We start from the raw sequence: 22,790 nt of genomic DNA, 5'->3' as shown, positions 1-22,790 counted from the left end.
ATGTAAATTATTTAGTAGCACATAACATCATGTGAGTGCAATACTCTATGTATATAGTATCAATGTATTATCAATTTTCCTTTATTTAAAATCCATAAGTTCAAGATATGGATTTTATACGCACAAGACTGGTATATTTAAAATATTATTCCGCAGCCAAAATAGGAAAACCAATGTACAAAAGATAGGTATTAATAGTTTTATATATAAATAGCCTGTGTACACATGATACTAACTGGTGCGCACGTTTATCGTCTTGTGTCAACAAAATAAAACTCTAGTACTCAAAAAATAGATTCTGTTCAGTCGTTTGTATGTCGTGAATACAAGATCTTCCACTCACAAGATACAAATGAGTGAACAGGATCAATGCACCCACATGTGCCTATTTTTCATTTTTTTTACTTAATTGGATTCATGGAAATAATTAGTAAAAAAGTGAATTCATGCTCATAAGCTAAAATATAGGATTTTATCCACACTGGTGCAAAGGAGTCAAAGGTCTCCACAGCTAACGGGCTACCCCACATTAGCATGTACGCGTGCGCATGCGGAGGGCCGGACGTTGTTTTGTTGCAGTCCTGCGGAGCGATTTACCTTTGACCTGGTTGTTGCATTCCAGAGAGGCTTGTCCTGCAGCAGCAGCAGCTCTAGCACCTCCGCCACTACGGTCTGCACTGCTCTCAAGGCTCCAGTGCTACACATACAAACGATGTGTGCTCAGCTCTTTTAGTCAACGGAAGCCTGGGCATAGTCGTGGCAGTCATTGGAGACGAGCTAACACCATAGCATAAAATCCACCGCCTCGGCTCTAACCTAGACGCAGTTAGCCATTTTGCTTAAGCAGCTGAGCCGCCATCGTATTGGGGGTTTGCTTTGTAGAAGAAACAGCAGGCTAACAGATCGCAGACAGCAGCGCAGAGGAAATGAAGGACAAACAAAAGAGAAAGAAGGAGCGGACCTGGGCTGAGGCAGCTCGCATGGTACATTATCTTGTTATGTTGTATTTGGCTACCTGCTCTCTAAGTCATGAATTAATGGCAAGTGATGGATCCATATGAGGGTTGTGTTTGTGATTTAATTCTTCTCACGACCACAGCCTGTGTTCTAGTAGTACAAGCTACACACTAACGTGCCAGTGTTAACCCTACATAAAGGTGCGTTTGTTGTGTCATCGATGGGTTTCGTTTTATATTAGAAGCCATTCTTTCAGGCTTTAGATGGAAAGCATTTTTCTCGATATTCCATCTTTAGTTGTCGCTACCATCACTTACCTCTGCTGTTTTTAGCTCTTTGTTTGCTAGGTAGCTAATATGCTAACGCTAATTAGCATCTGAACAACACAGATCATCAGCGCTGTCATAGATTTATTCAATTATTGTGAATGGGAACTGTAAAAATTGAAACATGGTAACAAGTTACAATGCTTAGTGTGCCTCGTAGCCGTATATAGTTGTCGATTTCAACGTTGCTGGACATTATGCATGGCACTATAGGCTAAGCTAGAGAGCTAACATTGACCACTGTGTCGGTTGTCGTGGGAACTCGCTTTGTCAAAGGATAGTACAAGACTAGCATAGTTTAATGTTAATTTCTCGTCAATCACATAACATTGGTGTTTTCAAATACAGCCACCAGCAGCTTGTTTATGCAGAACACTTAAGTGTCGACGTTGATACACTTAAATTAAATTACCTATTTACAACTAATTAGTTAGTTGCCTACATGACAGATTGCTCATGTGCAACTGTGCCCATATACCCTACAGCTATATTATTATACCTTTACTTTATAACCACATCTATATGTATTACCAGTGTACACTTGAAACATGTCACGCACACAATGGAACCTAGAGTTAGTCATCAACATCCCTCAATGAATCCATGTAAACATTATTTAAACAAAGGTCTATAGTAAATGTGACTAATGATCACTTAATTGATCATGTTCGTTTGATTGTAAGATGATCCAGGTCTTCTTACACAGAACATGGTGTATGTGTTTAAGTTCGCTAGAATGACAGACAATAGTTTAAGTGGGAGGGTGAATATAACTGAACAGCTTGTGTTATTGACAGCTGACAGTCAGTGCAGCTGATGATGTAACCTCCGTAGGCAGTCACATATGGTGTCTGGATTAGGAAAGATATGAACCAAGGACCGACAGCATTGCAGGCAAGAATCACACCGATGTACCATCGGTGCCCCCACCCTCCCATTCGGATTCCATTGTCTTCTCCTTTGGTTCCCCTCTAATTGTGATTACAAATTTGAGAAAACATATAGGAAACGACTTGCAACTTGCAGTTCACACTCTATGTATGGTCATTAAGATCATTTTTACTGACACATCACACCAGAAACATGTCCATGTAAGTTCTCTATTTTCCCATTATTTATTTTATATGAAGCAGTTTATAAATAGGAAACAGAACTGGATTAATTAAGGAATAGAAAAAATACTTTGCATTCAGCAGGGATTTCATTTTTTGTTTGCTTTTATATTTTGGTTATTAAAAAAACCCACAAAAAATTAACAGATTTTGTCATTTATTTTTTAAAAATATAATAGTTTTAATGGAGAATTTTACATACAGTTGATTATGGGTAGAAGGTTCTTGTATACGTTTCTAAGATACTTCTTTCTTCTTACATTGTGTTGCAGTAAACAAACAAATCAGTAAGATACAGACACTATTTAAACATAACCATGTACTCCAATCACAGCTCGTCCCACCACTTGGGTTTACGGTAGGCACTCACTGGTTCAACTTGCATATCTGCAACAACTTACAAAAGAAAAAACTGCTGCCCTTTCTCAAAACCAAAGTGAAAGTAGATGTGATTTGGGGTGAATGGTGTTTTTTACTACTTTTACTACTTAAAAATATATGTAGGTTTATGTATCTTTGAAACATCTGCATCTCATTGGCCATATTTGCACTGTCAAGTTTGTCCCAATATGCATTTCACTGCTAGAATACATGCACATTTCCACGTGGTTATTTTTGTGTCTTGGTGAGTCATTTCTTTTGTCACATTGAAATCATTAGATTTTTAAAAACTGAATATGCTCTCTGTATTCTATCTGAGCATTTGTATCACTGAATATCTTTCAGGTTTTGGAGAATTTTTCTGATGCCCCCATGACTCCCAAACAGATTCTCCATGTGATCCAAACCAAAGGGCTGAAGGAAATGCGGTCAGATATACACAGACACACAAGCATGTTTTTCAACTTACAAGCATCAATTAGTAAGAAAATTGGTGATGCCATGTTAACTGATTTGTAAAGAATTGTTGTGTATAGTTAAAAAAAGGTAAAGGAAGTAAAGTTTGACCTTATTATTGTGACTGAAAAACTGTTTTCTTCCTCTTCATTTTTCTCTATGGAAACATTGACCTGCTTTTGACTTACAGAAGGTAAGACGATGATTTCTCTTTAGTGGAATTAATGAATCGGTATAATAAATGTGCAGAAATGTCAATTAAATGTGTACATTGTATTTGTCCAGTGGAACAGCCCCGTTGGCCTGTCTGGTCACCATGCTACACTCCCAGGTGCGAGGAGACAGAGTCAAGAACAGCATCTTTTTCAAACTCCCTGGACGAATGAGCCTGTTTACCCTGAAGGTACAGAATCATTATTCATTGAAGTCGCTTTGACTAAGCAATGTCATCCTTTAACATAAGGTTACAAACATACACATTTGTATTAGTAGAGGAATGTTTGAATTGTATGGAAGAATTTTAAAATGGTCAAAATAATCAGTGTGGGAAATAAAAATAAAGATTAGAATAAAGTCATCTTTGGAGAAAAATCTGATTTATAAAATAAAAAATGGCATTGAAAAATATTGAACAGTTTCCAAATTGTATTTGATTTTAATAATGCCAAGTGTTCATTTTCTGGGCCAGTTACAAATCTGAGAGACAATTTTCCAGTTTAAAACAAGTTGAGTGAATTTTAGAGTGTTTATTCTGACTGTGTGCTGTTGACCGCTGACACTCTGCAGAAGAACGCTCTGCAGTGGACAAAGACAACCTCAGAAACAGAAACAGCAACTGAAGCAGCTGGAAGCACTGCCCAGCCAGGGTCTGGCAGCAGCACCCCTGCTGCAGGCTCAGCTGTGGGTCCCATTGGTCCCTCAGAGGCCACCGAACAGGAAAGCTGTGACTCTTCAGAGACCACTGCTGCTGCCAGTGGTGACAATGATGGTAAGACGTTACTTATTTTTAATTCTTCTTGTGTGTGATGTGTGCAGAGCTGCAGATAAAGAAGTTATCCCCCCATTGCCAAAGTAATAACAGTAATTGGAAAAAAAGATACCGTATCAAAGCATTAAATGTTTTCTTAAATAACATATAAAGCGATAAGTCTCTGGTCTTAAATAACCCTTTTGTGATCTGTTAAATTAAATGTATGATTACTGTGTAAAATACTAGAAAAATAAGAATCTGTAGTGGCTTTGTTGTTAATGTAGTTTATTGTGTGCTTAAATAGTGCACAGTTACATTAGTGTTTACAGTTTTTCTTTTCTCCTGTCTAAAGCCTCAGTAGATGAAAGTTCATCCAGTGCCTCCACAGAGGTTCCAGCTCCCCCCAGTCAGCCACAGACCCGCTTGAGCAGATCAGCAGGACAGCAGGGACGCACAGAGGCACAGCAAACCCAGCATGCACAGCATGCCCAAACTAGACTGAGCCGTTCGAGACAGGTCAGAACCCTGCAGGAGGCCAAATTTCTACTAAACACTAATACAGGAACCACGGTGGAGGATTTCTTTTCTCTAAGGACATTGTTTTTAGTCATTAGTTGTACAGCATCTTCAAAAGAGGCTGCTGCTTATAGATGTTCCTACCTTGACTTACTTGTCTTCTCCTCCGTTTATAGTCAGGGAGACAGAGGAAGAAAGCCGTTATGATGCCTCGCGTTGTCCTCACTCCTCTGAAAGTAAACGGAGAGCACGTACCCTCAGGTAAGGTCTTTGTCTAGACTGTTCATTAGGAATGTGAAATCAAAAGGACGTCATGCTTTATACTAGAACATGCAGATCCTTAAAGATACAGCTTGAAGAAAATTGTTTTGTAACAGGGCCTATGAAGAGAAGTCGAGGAGGAGTGGATGTAGACTTTGAGACGCCAGGCTCTATCCTGGTCAACACCAACATTCGAGCCCTCATTAACGTGAGAACGTTTGCAGCCTTTCCCACACACTCACAGCAGCAGTTGCTGCAGCTACTGCCAGAGGTTGACCGTCAGGTATGTTGTTTTTAATCTTTTTTTAAACTTTGGAAAGTGTTTTGAAGATTTGTTTTATTTTTATTTATTTTTTTCCACTTCTTGGGAAAACAGATTGGAACTGATGGAATGGCCAGACTCAGTAGTTCTGCTCTGAACAATGAGTTCTTCACACATGCCTCCCAGAGCTGGAAGGAGAGACTGGCTGAGGGTACATGTTTGTTCACAAGCATGCAGCTGTATGCAATGCTTATTTTCAAATTTGAAGTTCCTCATATAGAATTACATGTGTTTTTTTAGGGGAGTTTACCCATGAGATGCAGGTGCGGTTTAGACAGGAAATGGAGAAAGAGAAGAAGGTGGAGGCGTGGAAGGAAAAGTTTTTTGAAGAATACCATGGGCAAAAGTAAGAGTCAACATAACTTAAGAGTCTTAGTTTTCTTTTCATACTTCTGCATTATCATGGGGGTTATCATTCTTTTCATCTGCCAATAAAGTATTATTGTAGAAAATATCTAAATTGATTAGTCACCACAACATTTGTAGTTGACGCTTCACTTTACATTTCATTTTACATTTCATAATATCATGCCTTAATTAGACATATCCCTTGAAATCCGTGTGTGGATTTCTGAATTGTGCTATGTGTTTCTAAAGGTCTGGCCTGACACGAGAGGAGTCCCTGAAGTTGACAATGAGTGAAAACAGCGAAGTTACCGCCAGTGTGCTTGACAGTGACGTGGCAGTGGTGGCGGCTGTTGCCCCCAAGAGACGCACAGTGGGTCGACGGAGAAGAGATGGCAGGATGAGAAGACGAACCAGAGCTGACCTGCGACGAAGAGCCCGTCGGACCCTCTGCAAAACTGCTACTCCTGCACTAGCACCAGCAGAACCCACAGAGACCAGTGTTGCTGTGGACATAGCAGCGGTCACCATTGGCTCCCCCATTTCTGACAGTACAGTGGTTCAGAGTGAGGTGGTCCTCCCAGCTGAATGTGGTGTGGAAGTTCCAGATGAGAGTACCGCTTTAGAACCAAAGCCCTCTGCTAGTCCAACACCAGCTGTTTTGCCGGCCCCTACTCCCACTCCAACTCCGACTCCGACACCAACACCGACTCCAACCCCCACTCCCAGCCCAAGTCCGAGCCCTGCTTCTACAAGTGCAAACGAGGAGGCTGAAGTTGCAGCCCGTTTGCTTCCTGAAGAGACAGCACCTGCGCTGGCTTCAACCTCCTCCCCTTCTTCCTCCTCTTCATCTGTGTCATCTGCTTCCTCACCCGCTTCCTCACCCTCGTCTCCATCAGATCAACAGGGAGCTTTTGCCGCTGGCCTCGACTCATCTTCATCCTCCTCAGGATCATCCAGTGCTGCTGTGGTGGCCGATCCCTTGGATGATACCGCCTCTGTGGTCACCTCCATCACAGGTGGCACAGCCACCAGCAGCCGTGACAGCAGCCCCTCAGCCAGCCCAGCCAGCACCTCCGTGCCCAGCACCCAGCCCAAGGAGCAGAAAAGACGACCAGATGAGGGTCAGGCCTTCTCCAGCTTCCCCGAAAAGAGGCCACGGCTTGATGACCGTCAGTCCTTTCGTACCACAATTGACGGTGTCCGTTCAGAAAAGCCACAGCCGACAACCGAGGAACCCAAGGTGCCGCCTATCCGGGTAGGTTTTTGCTTTGTTAGCCTTGGTTCTAAAATATTATGTTTTTCTTGGATTACTGACTGGTGTGTGTGGGGGGTGTGTGGGGTGTGTGTCTCTTTCAGATTCAACTGTCCAGAATCAAACCTCCCTGGGTCAAAGGCCACCCCACCTACCAGATCTGTCCCAGGATCGTGCCGCCCAATGAGGGCTCGAGGCGGTCGGGGACGGGGGGTGCACGCACCCTGGCAGACATCAAAGCACGTGCCCAGCAAGCCCGGGCCCAGCGCGAAGCCGCTGCTGCTGTTGCAGCCTCTGCCGATGGGACGGGGACAACGGGGGTCAGGATGCGGTCTGGTGCTGGGTTACCGGATAGCAGCAGTGGAAGAAGAACACGAGAGCATCCCGGACCTATTGAACCCGGGGGAGGAGGAGGAGGAGGAGGAGGAGGAAGAGGAGGAGGAGGAGGAGGCAGAGGAGGAGGAGGAGGAGGAGGAGGAGGAGGAGGGTTTTTTGGGCCAGGCAGAGATAAATTGTTGAAGGGTTTATTTGTCGCACAATCTCTCCTTGCACCACAGCTCCTCCATCAGTGTGGCTGTCATTAGTTGCCTCCTCACTGCTCTGTCTCAGTGAGTGTTCAAATCACCGTTCATTCTTCTCCTGGTTCCTTAACCCTTATTTTGTCTCTTTACTCTCTGTCTGATTACTAATAACCACTATTTGTTTTTTAAATCCCCCAACAAACACACAACTCAACTCTCTTCTACGTCGTATTTAATGCAGCTCTTATCTTTAACAGAGACAGAAACAGAGACGGAGTCAGAGACAGAGGAGGAGGAGGAAGCAGTGGAGATCAAGGGATGGATGAGCAGGGATCGTCTTCGAGCACTAATTCATCTGGAACACAACTACAGCTTCTCAATGTAGATCCCACACCTCAGCCATCCCCATCTCTGTCTACTACCTCAACTTCTTTGTCATTGGATCCTCCCCAGACCCCAAGTCCTCCTCGAGAAGAGATGGCTGGTACCCCAGAGAATGTGGAGGAAACAGATTCACCATCAGCCAGTATTCAGTGTCCTTCTAAAGACCTAACAGACAGTGCAGCTGACTCAGCCTCTTTAGAGACCATCACTGTAGCTAAGTCTTTGGCCACCCACACCACTTGTCAAAACTCAATGCCAGGCTCTGCTGCTGCTGCACCCTCAGGAGGTACAGCACCAGACGCTGTAAAACCACCACTGGCCCCTACGTCAATCCCTGACTCTCTTCCTAGGTTTGGGGCAAATGGTGTAGATGTTATTCAGTCCTTGGCCAGTTCCTCTCAGTCTAAGGAAAAGGAGCAGGGGAATGGGGCTGGCTTGGGCAGTGTCATCCAGCATGGTTCAAAACATGTAGATCAGCTTGAGACTGGCCCTCATTTACCAGTAGAGAGGCCACTTACTGATTCCCCCACCTCACCAAACGTAGGCCCCCGTAAAGCAGAGAAGGATGATGAAGCTGGAATACACAGTGACTCTACAGAAACTGCGTCTGACTGTGAGAATGAGAGTCAGGAAGACGAGCAGCAGCCAGACCATGAGTGGTGTTCCTCCCTAAGCACCCAGAGAAATGGCCCGCGTGTCATTAATAGTTTGTCACCACAGAACCAGCAGCCAGTGATCCAGACCCATGTGTCAGGTCGTCAGGGTCAGACTGTAATTCAGCCTTGCATCCCCAACAGCTTGCCTCACACTCAGCGACATCGCAACCATTCTCAGGACCGTGAAACCCAACCCACACCCCACCAACAAGGGCTTAGAGACGACAATGTAGTGATCAAAATGGAATCTGGGGAAGATTGTTGGAGTAGACAGATTTGTTCAGAGGAAGAAAACCGTGATGGATTAAAGACTTCTTTCTCTCACCAGACTGCTGCAACTGCCTCCAAAAGACTTGGTAGCTCAGCCAGACCTGTGTCTACTGTGGAGGCTAACAATCCCTTGGTCACTCAGTTACTACAGGGCAGTCTGTCTCTTGAGAAAGTACTACCAACACATTCTGTCAACAGACTGGAGATCAGTCGAATGGCAGGTCCCCAGTCCAGACCTCCGCTGTCTCGCCACAGGCCTGAAGGTTTGACCAGTTCTGCTGCTTCAGATCAGAGTGCAGTCTCTCAGAGTCACAGGTCTCCAACAAGCCGCACAGTGTCATGTCTAATGGAGGCACCAGCCTCACAGTATCATTCCCAACAGGCCCCCGCAGCTGTCCCAGTCATCACGTCTGTGCCCCCCTCTTCATCCTCTTTCACCTATTTGTCCTGCAGAACAAAGTCAGACATTGGGACTCAAGCTGCAGTGGAATCCGCAGTTATCAGAGACTCTCGTGGGCCGCAGCCTTCGCCAGGGGCAACCCCAGACAGGAAACAACCAGTGCACAGGACCATTCCGAATGGTCCATCTCCTCCCCATGCAGACACCTGCCCCACTGAAGTGTTGCCCACTATTAAAATCAACTGGCGTCCTCCACAGCCTCAGCACCCCCATCCTCAGCAGCAGCAGCAGCAGCTTTCTCCTGGTCCTGCTGCTACTGTAAAAAATGAAGTTGCTCCACGACCCCCCTGTCAGGCAATTTTAAAATCTTCTTCCACTATACCCATGATTGTTACCAAAAAGGAGCCACTTGGCTCCATGGACGGCTTTCTGAGTGGAGGGGCTATGGAGGGACTTCTTAACATGGAAATGACTTTGGCCAGGATGGCGAAAAAGGAGCACAACAAAGCGTCATACTCATCTGGTTCCCCCTCCACTTCATCTTCTCCTTCGCCTTCCTCCTCTAATTCCTCCCTTCCTTTCCAGCTGTACGGGAAACTCCCCAAACAGAGTGTAAGTGTTGGAGGTGTAAGTTACACAGCCAATGTGTCAGTGATGGACAATAATGGTTTCTCTCGGAGCATGGCAGATGGTGTTCTCCAGCTCCGACCCCGTTTGACCTCCAGCAAGACCCAACTGAGCATCCAGGCCTTTACTGACAGTGCAGCTGAGGAGGTGGCGCTCAAGTGCTCGTGCCGCCTCAAAGCCATGATTATGTGCCAAGGCTGCGGTGCTTTCTGCCATGACGATTGCATCGGTCCGTCTAAACTCTGTGTGTCGTGTCTGGTGGTCAGATAGTCCCTGTGCACTGTAGAACTGTATCTGTACAGAATCAGCAGCTGAACTAGACGCTCCAGTGTGTACAGAAGCCCGATGAGGCCAGAGCACACAGAATGAGAAAAGGGAGCCTAACAGGGAACACTCAGCTTGTAAAATGACTGGTCTGTATTTTTTTGTTGTTGCAGATTTTTTAGTTGTATTGATATTATATTATTGTTATTATTATTAATATTGTTATTGTGAATTTGGGGCATGATTGATTGTAAATTGTGCCTTTTTTGTTTCGTTTTTTTGCTCAAAAACATTTACCTCATCTTACCTTGTCCCACCTGTCGTCATGTGGTGGCCACAATTGTTTTGGTCCCTGGTTTCATCTGCAAACAGGGATGTATTGTCGTCTCTTTGCTCAAAGAAGTATTTTTTTAACCATTAAAATCAATTAATTAAATATGTATTGTTTTCCTTCTTTATTTACATCATCATCATCATCATCATCAATCTCCTCCACCATGTATGCGATAAGTTGATCTGCCAATTAGGATAAGTGCAGTACTTACGGAAGGATTCATGGACATAATTGAGGACAATGTTTTTCAACTGTGGGGTCATGACCCCACTTGGGTTCACCTGAAATGTATAGTCATTGATTTAAAAGAATAGGGTCACAAGTCAAAAAAGGTTGGGAACCATTAGTTAGGAAGACATAACGGTAACACAGATGATAGAGATAGTGAAGATGGTGATGAGGTGGCAGAAGGTTCAGTGTGACCAGCCCTGAAGGTGGCCAAGGAAAAACGAGAAGAAATCATATAAATACATGTAAGCACGTATTGATTCCACATGCAGTGTGGGTAAAACTTTATTTCAAGGGCAACTTAAAGACTAATCCGTACACAGTCATAAACACATCGACATTACAAAATAAATATTCACCATCACTTTGTTCTTCATCACTAAATAAATACCAAATATGTGCAGCTTAATATTCACAGTGTATTGCAATGTACTGAAAATAGTTTGTGGAAATAAAACGGGAAGAAAATCATATAAACATAAGCACCAAAGAAAATATATAGAAAATTATTAAAAACTTTTTGTTACAAAATATTTGCACTTAAAAAGATCCCTGTATTTTAAATAAAATAATAAGATTTATAAAACAATTCATATTTGATATCTTAAAATATTCCTCTTTGTTCAGTGGTGCAGAGGAAAATGATTACCTACTCTTGGTTACGGTTTAAAATCTTCTCAGGTAGCATTTTTTTCAAACGAAATTTTAAATAAATAAATAAATAGATACATAATATATAATAAATAGGCAAACAATTACAATAACATGAATACCTAAGTTGTTATTAAACCAACGTTTGCAAAGGACTTAAATAGTTAAGACAGCAATTGTAAGAATGAATCTACAAACTAGTGTTGGAGGTGCAACATTATCACTATGCTCATATAGAATACTATCAACATCACTGTGTGGAGATGGGACCTGTTCACTAAACTAAGGAAATCTGCTGGCCTCAGCCTCTACACTGCATTTCTGCCTTGCGTAAACCTTTGATTCCAGTGTGTTTACACACACACACACACGCACACACATAACATCCACGCTCACTCCACCAAAAGCAACATGCAAACAGGTAAAAAAAAAAGGCCAAAAATGAAACAAAAAAAAATTAAAAAAATTATCATCAAAATGCATTACACACACTATGTGAAAAGTGTGGAAACAGAGTGGCGAGGTCACTGCAATTGCCCCCACCCTCATCCACGCTCTCCTGCCACCTGGTCAAACCTCAATCCCTTTTACAGCCTGATTGATGGACTCCAGCAGAGCCCGGTTCTCGGGATTCTGATAGCAATCTTTGTTGGTAAACATGTGGGTCAGTGTGTCCACGTAACTGTCGAAGTTGTGTTCAGACAGCGGTTCCTGCTGTAAATGAACAGACACACACAAGTTAGTAAGTTAGAAAGATACATTTACAGTTTATGCTGCTGTATTTTAATATTTGTCACACCGAATATACGCTGACAGCCAAATGTTTAAGAATCACATGATTATTGACTATTGACTGTTTTTAAGTTAACCAAGTCAAATCATTACAGCTACTACAGCACTTTACATAAGACAGAGAAGGCTAGACTAGGATGGGAGGACGTACCATTGTGGGTAGGTGGATGTTTGTCAGACTCCGGATTAGGGCCTGACTCAGGCCTGACAGCTCTAAGAAGAGAGCTTCATTTCTTTCCTCAATTTGTTTATTCTCATCCTCCATGCTCTTGAGATTCTTTTCCATGGAAGAAATCTGAAAATGGAGACACAGAACAATCAAGACACCCCTTCAGAAAAGCTGTTAATCAGTTAAAGTTTTAATGGGAAATTAAGCTAAGCTAAGTAAACAAGCTATTCAAACAGTTTGTCTTTTTTAATGATGAACAAATGTTGAAATTATGTTGATAAGCAGTAAGACAGCACCTAGCTAGGACCCTCGATAAACAATACTGCTACAATTCAGAATACAGATTTAAAATGCCAAAACCACTACAACCATTTAAGCAATTCCAATTAAATTCCAATTAATGTGTAACTGCGATGAATTATTTTTGCAGTACTACAGTGATACTTTTATTAACCAAATGATTTTGTTTATAGCATCTATCCATTCTTCTTCTGATCTTACCTGAGTGTGCAGATTCATCATGTCCATCTCCATCTCTGAATTGGACTCATTCAGCTCGTTGATCTCCTTGTTGAGCTGCTTGATGTCCTCATCATTGTCCAGAACTGATGAAATCAAGCAAACAAAACATAAATAAATAAACACAGCCGTATTCTTCCCACAATTTGGGAAACTCAGTGTGACACTTTGCAACCCACACAGGTGTGGTTCCTCTGGGGCTCAGACCCCAGAGGTTAGTGAGCACTTGGAGCAGGAGGGACTGATGAAGAAGAATTTCTCACCATCACTCGCCCTGAACTTTGCAGTAATGTACTCGTCTCCAGGCAGCTTGGCTCTCTTCTTATTGGCTGATGCTCTGGGACAACCTGATAAACTGAACAAAAGGGAGCAGCTGGTCAGTATCACCACATACTCATCTTACATGGGTGACGGAAATAGACCCTAGTATGTGTACCTGCGATGTGTCAGGAAACTGCCGTTAGCGTGACCCGAGCCGTCACATCCTGGCGTCGGGCAAGTCGGGCCATCGCTCTTAAAGGCCTTCCAGGAGAAGGGAGTGCCGTTAAGAAGCCCCTCCTTCTGCCGGCGTGCTGCCAATGGACAGCCGTAGGCACTGCGGTGAGTGGCGTACTTTCCACTAATGTGGCCCAAACTGTCACAGCCCGGAACCGGACACCTACAGAAAGTATCATTTTGAATTATACATGGAAGCTCCAAGCTATTCATGGGGAGAGGCTGATGCTCACCTCAGCAGTTCAGAGTCTTCCTTGTCATCCTTGGTGGGGGTGATTTTGATTCCACTTTTTTTTGCCCTTGGACATCCAGAAAGACTGGAGGTGTAAACAGACATATGCCATTTAAAGCACCCCCAATTTCAAGACAATTTTATCAAAGGCTGTACTTGTTTCCTGGGGTGTTATAATTCTCTAACACAATAACATTTTTATTATTTTCTTTTATTAAAATTTGGCTAACATATACATAGAGGATGATAGTGATAATATTGTGTAATATTTTATACATTTAATGGCTAATTTACCTATATTTATATTTCTATATTTTTGTTTTACAATGATTTAAGCTTATCTTGCTGGTAGCCATATTAGGACAAACATATCACTATTTGTGGGTCATTTTTTGCCATTTTCCATATTATAATTATATACATGTGGTCATAGATTCATTTTTAACCAACTTTTACTTACTTTTTTCTAACCTAAAGCTAATTCCCAGTTATTAGGCTGCAGAGCTCTTACCTTCTGTGTGAAGCATAGTTCCCAGTGATGTGGCCTGATCCATCACAACCTGGAGTCGGACACCTGAAACACACAGACATACCCCTGATGACTCGGACATACCACATACCAACATGTCCCAGTCATAAGTCACTACCACGCTGCAGGTATTTATGCCATATGTCACATCTGGTTAGTGACAGGTATCTGTACGACCCACATAATGCAGCACAAATCTGGTTAGGGCAGGTGCAACGTCATGAAGTCTCATCACTACACTACCAGGTTTGAATCTAGCTACAGGAACATGTGAGGTCAAAGGTTTGTGAATGTAAGGGAATGTTTTAGAAAAAGGCTTAAAATTCAGAGAACACTGCTGAATTTTCATCATTGTGTACAGGAGAGGAACAGAGCGTCACTGCTCAGTGAATATGTTGTAGGTGAGAGACAGAAGAAAGCAGACATACTTTAGTTCAGCTGTGTGGGCAGCCATGAGGGTCCGAAGGGATTTATCAGCAAGAGGACAGCCTGACAGACTGGAAGATACGTTAGAGAGAGAGAACGAGTCAGAGAGGCAGAAAGTGGATACACTGTGAGAGGATAAGAGTGTGAGCCCAGTTACGGAGTGAGAAAAGGAGTGTGAGCACAGATATAGACAGGTCTGGAATATCTGAGGTCTTGCAGTACAGAGGTGTACTCAGGCTCTCTCAACTGCTAGCATGGCTAACACAGTTGGTGGAGCATGCAACTCTCAATATCACGGTTGTGGCAGTTTTGGGGATGGCACTACCATAGTGACCTATGACCTAGGTTTACAATTAGAGGACTCATGTCTAAACTCTGCTGTGTGTCACTTAGTGAAGAATGATCAACAAATGTCCCAGTAATATTTAGACAAAGAGTTTAGATTTGAAGTATAGCCGTGCAGGTCTAACCTTCGATGTGATGCGTAGTTGCCAGTAATGTGTCCACTGCCATCACAGCCAGGCGTTGGACATCTAAAACCAAGAAACATAGCAGTCACACAGCAGGTACTGGCACGACACAAAAAATGTGACGGCAACATTTGAGCCAACAGTCAGGTATGAGGTGGGTGTTTTGGTCAGTAAAGACTTACACAAGAAGGTCTTTTTTGCTGTCTTTGGGCTGAAACTTGACCTTGAAGCTGCTAGTGGTGACCTCACCCGGGTACTTCCTGTCCTCCAGGTTCTCCTGGTCCTCGTCCTCGCCCTCAGATGATGTGTATGACGGAGCCAAAGTCTCCACCTGCAGCAGAGAAAGCGCACAGTTAGGCGTCACGTTCCTGACACCCTCTGTCGGCCTCGGAGAGTAGAGTCAGTACCTCCTCATGATCTTCCTCTTTGACTCCACTTGATTTGGTGAAGTCCAGTGGTCCTTCCCACTCCGGCTGAGAGTGGCCCTGAGACACAGTGGGTCCAAGGATTTGAGAAGACGAAGATGAGGAAGATGACGCCTCTGGAGACTGCATGTCTTCCCTCTTGGTCTTTTTCATGCTGAGATCCAATGTGCCGTTTTCGTCCACTTCGATGTCTGACTCCTGTGGTGTTTCAGTTTGGAGAACACAGTTGATTTGATGAGGTGGTATAGAAGCCCTCGTCAGAACGATGATGAACATACATGAATGTACCTTGTTGCAGGTTTCTGCGGGCTTGGTGCTGAATGTCTCGGGTCTCTCCCAGCAGCGGGTGGATAGGTTGAGGATGGCTGTTGCAGCCATGTGTGCTGCCTCTGCGTCCTGGGTGTAGTCATATCCACTGGAGGACGACATGCTCTTGGAAAACCCACCAGACACATTGTGAGTTGGCGAGGAGGCCTTAGGGAATGATTTAGCTGTGTGGAAGTAACGGTGAGTCAGTCCACTGTTGTTCAATCACTGTGTGACACTAACACTGGGTAATGTTGATAGAACTTCAATGATCAGTGGAATTTTGTCATTTGAGTTTTAGTGATACTGTAGACAAATGACGAGTGGAACCTACGTTTAAAGGCTTTTGGTGATGTTTCAGCAGCGCAGGGTGTCTTTGGAATGAGCGTTCGCTTTCCAAACACCTGGACATCAAAGCTTGCATAGTCGAATGACACCTTAGAGTATTTCTCCAGCTCCTTGGCCAGGTTAGCTCGAGGTGTGGTGGTCACGGTGTTGGGCCTGTAGCTGCCGTACTGAGGGATCTCCAGCTGCTTCACAAAGCACATGGGCCTGCAGGGAAAATGTCAGGAGTTACATTTGAATTATTGCCAGAACATGGGGGTACAGCAGAAACCTGTAATTGTCATGGTCGTTTCTAGTCTGACCTGAGGACTCTATCAGAGTTGGAAGAGGGTTCACTGGAAGTAGGCTGCAGCTGAATCTGCTTGTCCTGGGTCTTGGTGAGTTTGGTTGCTGCTGCGATAGGGCAGCCAGACAAACTGAGGGAGAAACGCAATTCTGAATATATTGGCATCAAAACAGACACAGATCAAGGTGAATTTTTGTTGAGTTTTGTAAAGACAGTTACTGTATATGTTAGTATATGTTAGCAAAATAGGAAGAGGTTATTCTTTCAAAAGTCATTTATTAACTGGAGTTCTTCAAAATGTTTCATGTGTTTGTCTTTAATGTCAGATTGTTGTTACGCTCATGATAAAATGTTGAAGATGCTCAGTCTGAGTGTTGTGTGTGCATGTGTATGCTTTGTATTGACCTGCGATGTGTGTTGCGGTTACTGTTGACATGTCCTTGGCCTGTGCAGCCAGGAGTCGGACACTTCAACACGTTCTCATGCATGGCCAGAACTACAGACACACAGCAGGTAGAACGACAGACTCAGGTCAGTATCCCACGTTAGGAGCGGCGGTGCAGGAATTTAATATGCAACAGATACAGAAGCTGACAAAGTGTTAAGGGCATTGAAAGCAAGAGGTTACATTTTTAGTAGTTGTTTACCGTAACTGTGGGAAAGAAATGTTATCATCAGCATTTACATTTAAAACACACACCAACGAGTGATGACGCCTAACGTTAATGCATTAGCTGTGACTTAAATCAATGTTAAATGTGTTAACACTCTCTACTCACTCTCTGGGGGGATTCGATCTTTGTGAGGACATCCAGACAGGCTGCGGTGGTGAGGGTACAGCCCAGTCACATGACCTGTACCATCACACCCTGGGGTTGGACACTTCACTTCCTTCTTCTCTGTAATAAAAGGGATTAAGGAGACACTGATGAATACATAGGGATGTGTGATAGTGTATAGTACTGTATAACACTTTATTTTGACTTCACATAAAGTAAAGGTGTGGCGGCGTATTTAATGATCTTGATTTCTTTAAATTGACAAAGGGATATTAATGAATTAGTCTTACATACAACAAAGATATGACACAAATCAACAAGACTGAGGATAAAAGAAAAGGAAATGAACTATCAAGAGAAACATATGTAGGTGTGTTTAATGTAAAACCTAAGGTACCGTACAACCAGAAGGTACAGTATTAACTCATAGAGCTTTGTCCATCAAAGTAGCATGGCTGTTTCTAGTGCAGCACTACCTCAATGTCACGTACATTCAGCAGAGGCTCCTGCCTTACATTACTCCTCACTAACCCGCTCCTAAACCTCCCCAATATAACAATATTTTTGACTGAGGGTTGTGAATAGAATTTGAAAGTACTGGGCCACGTGTCCTTGGAATTTTTAGTGAAATTTAGTTTAAAACTTTGTATAAACCAAAGTTTATCATTTGAAAATAATTAAAATAAATAAATATTCCATTTGTTGCTACCTTTGCTGTAGTGAGAGGTCCGTCGAGCCATGGTTGCAGGCTCAGAGCCCCTGCTGGACGAGCTGTAAGGTTGGTATTCGGGGGAGCTGTGAACCTCATGACCTCCTTTCACCTCCTCAGCCTTCAAGGCAATGGCCTTCTCCAAAAGCCCAAGGTTCCCTCGAGTCATATCCCAGTTATCGGAGTCATCTGTGATCCCTGAACCCTCTGAGACACGATCCTGCTCCTCTCCTTCGTCTTCGTCCTCCTCCTCCTCTTCCTCTTCCTCCTCCTCCTCTTCCTCTTCATCCTCCTCATCGTCCTCGTCCTCAGAGTGGACTTCTATCACCACTGTGGTTGGTGATGCTTTGCCAGAGTCTCGGTCGTCCTCCTCATCCAGCACCTCCCCTGCTTCCTTTCCTTGCCTCTCGTCATCCTCGTCATCCTCTTCTTCCTCCTCCTCCTCCTCTCTATCATCTTCCTGTCCTTCATCATCATCATCATCCTCATCTTCCTCAGTCATGGGGGTGCTGACTTTTTCTTCCCTGAGTGACACCTCAGTCTCTGATTCCTGAGTGGGTGGACTCAATGTGTAAGGAGTGTCGAATTCTGGGTGGACCTCCCTCTCTTCTGCTTCATCCTCTTCTTCCTGCTCTTCTTCGTCTTCTGCTTCTTCCTCATCCTCCTCTTCCTCTTGTTCCTCCCTCATACTCTGCATCTCAGGTTGGTCTTTGGCTTGATGTTTGTATTCACCACTGGAGTATTGGTGATCCAAGTTTTCCTGGTTCATCATCTGTCTTATCACCTCCCTCTCCACTACAATATTTTCATTTCTTTCCTCCTGCTCCTCGTCTTCCTCCTCATTTTCTTCTTCCATGTCATCTTCTTCCTCTGCTTCTTCTTCCTCTGCCTCATCTTCCTCTTGTTCTTCTTGTGTTTCCTGTTCTGCCTCGTTTGTAGTATCGCACAGAGTAACCTGTGCTTCTTGTTCAGGTGGCTCTAATAAGTGCTCCTCTGTCAGCAGCTGACTCCCCTTCTCCCTCTCCTCCTCCTCCTCACCCAGCTCTTCTTGAATCTCCTCCTTTGCTTCCTCTCGCTTTTCTTCTTCTTTCTCCTCCTCTTCATCCTTCTTCTCTTCCACCTGCTTCTCTTCTTCCTGCTTCATAGTTTCTGTTTCCTCCTGGAGGAGATCGTCAGAGAGTTGTTGTTGCTTTTCTTCATCTCCAGGTTCTTCTCCTTCAGTTTCATTAACCTCTGATGGGACACTCTTGTCCTCCTCAGCTGGAGGACAGTCTGTTGTCTCCGCTGTTTCTGTGTCCGTGGTTGTCACTGCTGAGGGGTCTGCTGTTGATAATCACAAAACAATTGACAACATTGTTGTGGTTAAAACCTGCCACCCAGACATCTTCGACTTTCATACAGAGCCTACATATTTTATCAAATTAACTTCATAGAATTTTACATTTGTGTCTTTGTCTATTTCTTAGTGTTCCACTGCAGCATACAGCGTTTTGTTTCAACAGCTCTGTAGTTTTGAAATGTCAGTGGAATTGGATTAGATCGTTGTATTAGCTTGCTCCGCTCTGCAATCCTCATAACGATCTTTGGTTTCACTCACCTTGTGCTGACTCTGCCTGGCTTTTATTTCTGCTGTTTTTCTTCTCTTTATGCTCTTCATCCACCTCCTCTTCCTCTTCATCCTCTTTCTGCTCCTTCTCTTCATCACTGTCTGCAGTGGAGCTTCCCTCATTGGCCTGTTTGATTGGCTGGTTCCGCTTTTTGGGAGCAGACTGGTTCTCCTCTGCCTCAGCCCCGGCCTCCTCCAGTTTCCTTTTCTTCACAATCGGACATCCCAATACACTGAGGGGGGTGGAGAGGCATTTTTGGTGACTTTAATGAATTGCTCACAAATTTGAAATTTTTACATAACTATTATGTTGCAATTTGCCAACCGGACGTGTTTGAATCGTACCTCCTGTGCCGCGAATACCTTCCACTGACATGTCCTTTGCCGTCACATCCTGGGGTGGGACAGCTGCTACTGACAAGAGATATGATTAGTTAATTATATGATACATGTGTGTTTGATAGACATACTCCGTTGTCTTTTCTGAATCAAAAAGTTGCTTACGCTAAGTCCTGCTTCATCTCCTGCCCCAGCAGTTCTGATGAAGCTGAGGGTTAAAGGTAAATTAATCATTGGAGTAAAGTATTTATACATGTATTACACACAACAAATCACTTTGACCATATTTTTCTTGCTACTTACTACTTTCTGGCTAACTCTTAGTTAGCTTTTGCTATCAGCAATGCTTTTGTTTGCTTCTGATATCATTTGGCTAAAATTAATCTTCACAATGGCTTATTTCATTTATACATTTGACAACTTTAAACTTTTAAAGATGGGCCATGATTGTCCTGTATGTTATCTTATTGGCTAATATGAGCTCAACTTTTTCTAAGTGGTGTTTGATATACGGAACACTTCAAGTATAGCCCAAAATCCATCTGTTGTTCAAGTGTATGTGTGTCTTTACTCACCCCTGATGCCTTTGGAGCGTGTTCTTGTTCGTGTCTCTGTAATCTCTTGGCTCATCTGCAGTTTTCAGATATAAGATATAAGTAAAGTTCAAAAGAAAGAAAGAAGGAAACCAAAGTTTAAAAAAAGTAGTTTACTTTGATGCTGAGGCTCGTCCACTCTGTTGATTAATGTCTGCTCCTTCAGGCTCAGTGTGTGGACTTTGTACTCATGTCTGTCTGTTGGATAAAACACACAACAAAGGCCTCTGATTAAAGAGGACATTTCCACACATCCCTCGGCACTTACTGTATGTCACAGTAAAAAAAAGGTTTAGTTTACTTATTAGGGTTATTAATAACCAATTAGTAAGTAGTAATCATAATCGATTGCAAAATGAATTTAAAAAGTCAATATTAATGTCACAGAAGACAGCGATATTAAAAACAGAAAGTTCACGTACACACAAGAATCGAATAAACAGCTCAACAATTCAGAAACTGCCTTTTCCCTGGAAGTAAAGTTATAAGTAAACGTTTGACCATCACGACATGCTTGCCTTCCCTTTTTTTCTGTGGTATTTTTGTGGTAAGTTTTTTTTTTTTTTACCTGTTTCGTGTATCAGATTTTAGAGGGTGCTGCGCACTATAGTACTCCGGCTAATGTAGCTTTTCCTTGACAAAAGTGTAGATAGAAGATAATAACGAGTCATAAAAGCTAAATACACGATATTAAGTGAGAAACGTTTGTAGCATTTTATTAGAATTTGATTTATGTCATTTAAAATTCTAATATTTTGTACAAACGAACAAAACCTGCTGCGTGTGGAAATGGCAGAGCTGCTCCTTTTTTGGCAACAACTAACCGGAATAAGCTGCACATTCCCCCCCTTTAAAGCTCCCTTTAAAATGTACCGGAGCACATCGGAAATGATGCCGAGTGGTCTGGACGACTTAGAGGTATTGATAAATGTGACACAAAAAGAAGTTAAAAACAACGACAAACGTAATTGTATCTATAAATTAACCCTATCGTTACTGGTCTTAAAGGTGACGAAGTCCGTGTATAAACAGGAAAACAATAAACTGACAGTAACCGGTTCATGTTGACAGCGGGCTTCGAACAAGGACCGTGGCCTTGTTTCCTACTGTCCCGACACACTGACAAAAGAGCAAAAAAAGAAAAAAGAAAATAACAGAAAAAAAAGAGAAAAAAACCTACAGAATCTACCGTGACGGCCGTTCACTTCATTCACACTGTATACGGACACCGGGCCTCCGCCATTGTATGAAATTACGACTCACAATAATAATCGGGTTAAAAGCCCGGCCATGAAAAGACTACATTCGAACCGAGCGTTAACGATTCTCCGCTGAAGGAAAACAAAGCGTCATGTTCTATTTTCTGTGCGCGGCCTCTTCACGTCCTTCCTGTCCGCTGTGGAATCCACCGAGAAAATACCGACAAGTCAGTGCGCTTTATCATGCTCTTTGTCAGAGACATAAAGCCTTACCTTCTGGTGAGACTAGTGCCCTCCCCTCCCCCTCTGCTCCGACATCTCTCCTTTTGAAACACACACACACAAAAACACGGACAAAAACTCGTGAACCGGAGGACAGCGGCCGCAAACACAACCCAGTTCAGATCACAGAAGAACGAAAAAAGTCCAGATTCCCGAAGCCGTTCAGCACCCTGGACAGGGCCAGCCGAACCTCCAGCACCATGGACAGAAGCACCGATGCCAGTACTGCCTCCTATTGGTGCAAAGGAGAACTGCGACTAACCCCGGCGGTGTTTCAGAGGGACGGCCCTTCTGTCCTGAACTGAACTATCCAGCGGGTCCTGACTTACTGTCGACCCCGATCTGTGGATCACCGAAGGCGGTGTCAATATTTAACGAGGACGCCGCCGAGCAGCTGGAGAGAGAGAGACGGTACGATGATCAACAGCAGCAATTAGACAGTCACATGAAACCTTCTGGGAAGAGGCGAATGAATAATTAGAAGAAGAGAAGAGAATAGTTAGTTTTTGTAGTGATAATAGTAAAAGTAGAATTTAAGACGTTTTCGAGAAGTACTGTAATCACTGTACTGTAAGAACTCGTTGTAATGGTAGGATTAGTAGTTGTTAAAAGTATTAGTATTAGTAGCAGTTTTAGTGGAAGTAGCCTTTGCGGTAATATTTTTGTAGATGTGTTCCTTTGTTAAGTTTTTGGTGTTTTGCGGTGTAGCAATTTTTGTAACAGTGGAACCTGGCTAGTAGGATCACTGTTAGTAGTAGCAGTTTTAGTAGGTTTAGAAATAGTGGTTTTATGAGTAGATGTTAAAGTAGGTCTGGTTTTAGTTGTTTGTAAAGTTTGTTTTAGTAGTACTGTTATGGTATTACCAAAAGTAGTAGTGTTAATTTAAGTAGTTAGGTAGTGGATAGGAATACGTAACTGCAGGAGGCTTTTTCGAAGTAGTATTTGTTTTCGTACCTGTAGTATTAAGAGGATTTTAAAAAAGAACGTTCTTTCCTCATATCAACCATGATATTTTAGATAATTATTAAATAATGTATTAACAGGTGCATTGTG

At 43.1% G+C, this 22,790-nt stretch overlaps 2 protein-coding genes across 6 annotated transcripts; one reads left to right on the top strand and one right to left on the bottom strand.

Moving 5' to 3' along the window:
• The first annotated feature begins 525 nt into the window (after positions 1–525).
• Positions 526–10,461, top strand: asxl1 (ASXL transcriptional regulator 1). Its single transcript, XM_025059214.1, has 13 exons — positions 526–983; positions 3,122–3,204; positions 3,423–3,425; positions 3,518–3,635; positions 4,019–4,220; positions 4,555–4,718; positions 4,895–4,979; positions 5,096–5,262; positions 5,356–5,452; positions 5,542–5,647; positions 5,899–6,904; positions 7,006–7,351; positions 7,733–10,461. The coding sequence occupies exons 1-13, from the start codon at positions 927–929 to the stop codon at positions 10,027–10,029; spliced, it is 4,731 nt and encodes a 1,576-aa protein (XP_024914982.1). The 5' UTR covers positions 526–926; the 3' UTR covers positions 10,030–10,461.
• Positions 10,195–22,423, bottom strand: LOC103384847 (myelin transcription factor 1-like). Of its 5 annotated transcripts, none has more exons than XM_025059211.1 (23): positions 21,729–22,423; positions 20,374–20,454; positions 20,239–20,293; positions 19,829–19,871; positions 19,670–19,738; positions 19,316–19,557; positions 17,719–19,038; positions 17,010–17,129; positions 16,636–16,726; positions 16,247–16,360; positions 15,934–16,151; positions 15,582–15,784; positions 15,276–15,491; positions 15,051–15,199; positions 14,869–14,931; positions 14,401–14,469; positions 13,955–14,017; positions 13,445–13,528; positions 13,153–13,374; positions 12,980–13,071; positions 12,699–12,802; positions 12,180–12,323; positions 10,195–11,950 (listed from the first exon to the last, which is right to left on the bottom strand). In XM_025059211.1, exons 3-23 carry the CDS (start codon positions 20,291–20,293, stop codon positions 11,807–11,809), a joined length of 3,825 nt encoding a protein of 1,274 aa, XP_024914979.1. In that variant the 5' UTR covers positions 20,374–20,454; positions 21,729–22,423; the 3' UTR covers positions 10,195–11,806. The 5 variants fall into 5 exon arrangements, with proteins under 5 accessions (XP_024914979.1, XP_024914976.1, XP_024914978.1 ...); XM_025059208.1 differs by having other exon boundaries at positions 17,719–19,041; positions 21,729–22,419; XM_025059210.1 differs by having other exon boundaries at positions 17,719–19,041; positions 19,670–19,735; positions 21,729–22,419.
• Positions 22,424–22,790: the final 367 nt, after the last annotated feature.

Source organism: Cynoglossus semilaevis, chromosome 10 (assembly GCF_000523025.1).
Source record: "Cynoglossus semilaevis isolate Cse_v1.0 chromosome 10, Cse_v1.0, whole genome shotgun sequence".
Classification (NCBI taxonomy): Eukaryota; Metazoa; Chordata; class Actinopteri; order Pleuronectiformes; family Cynoglossidae; genus Cynoglossus; species Cynoglossus semilaevis.
This window is presented reverse-complemented; position numbering and strand designations above follow the sequence as displayed.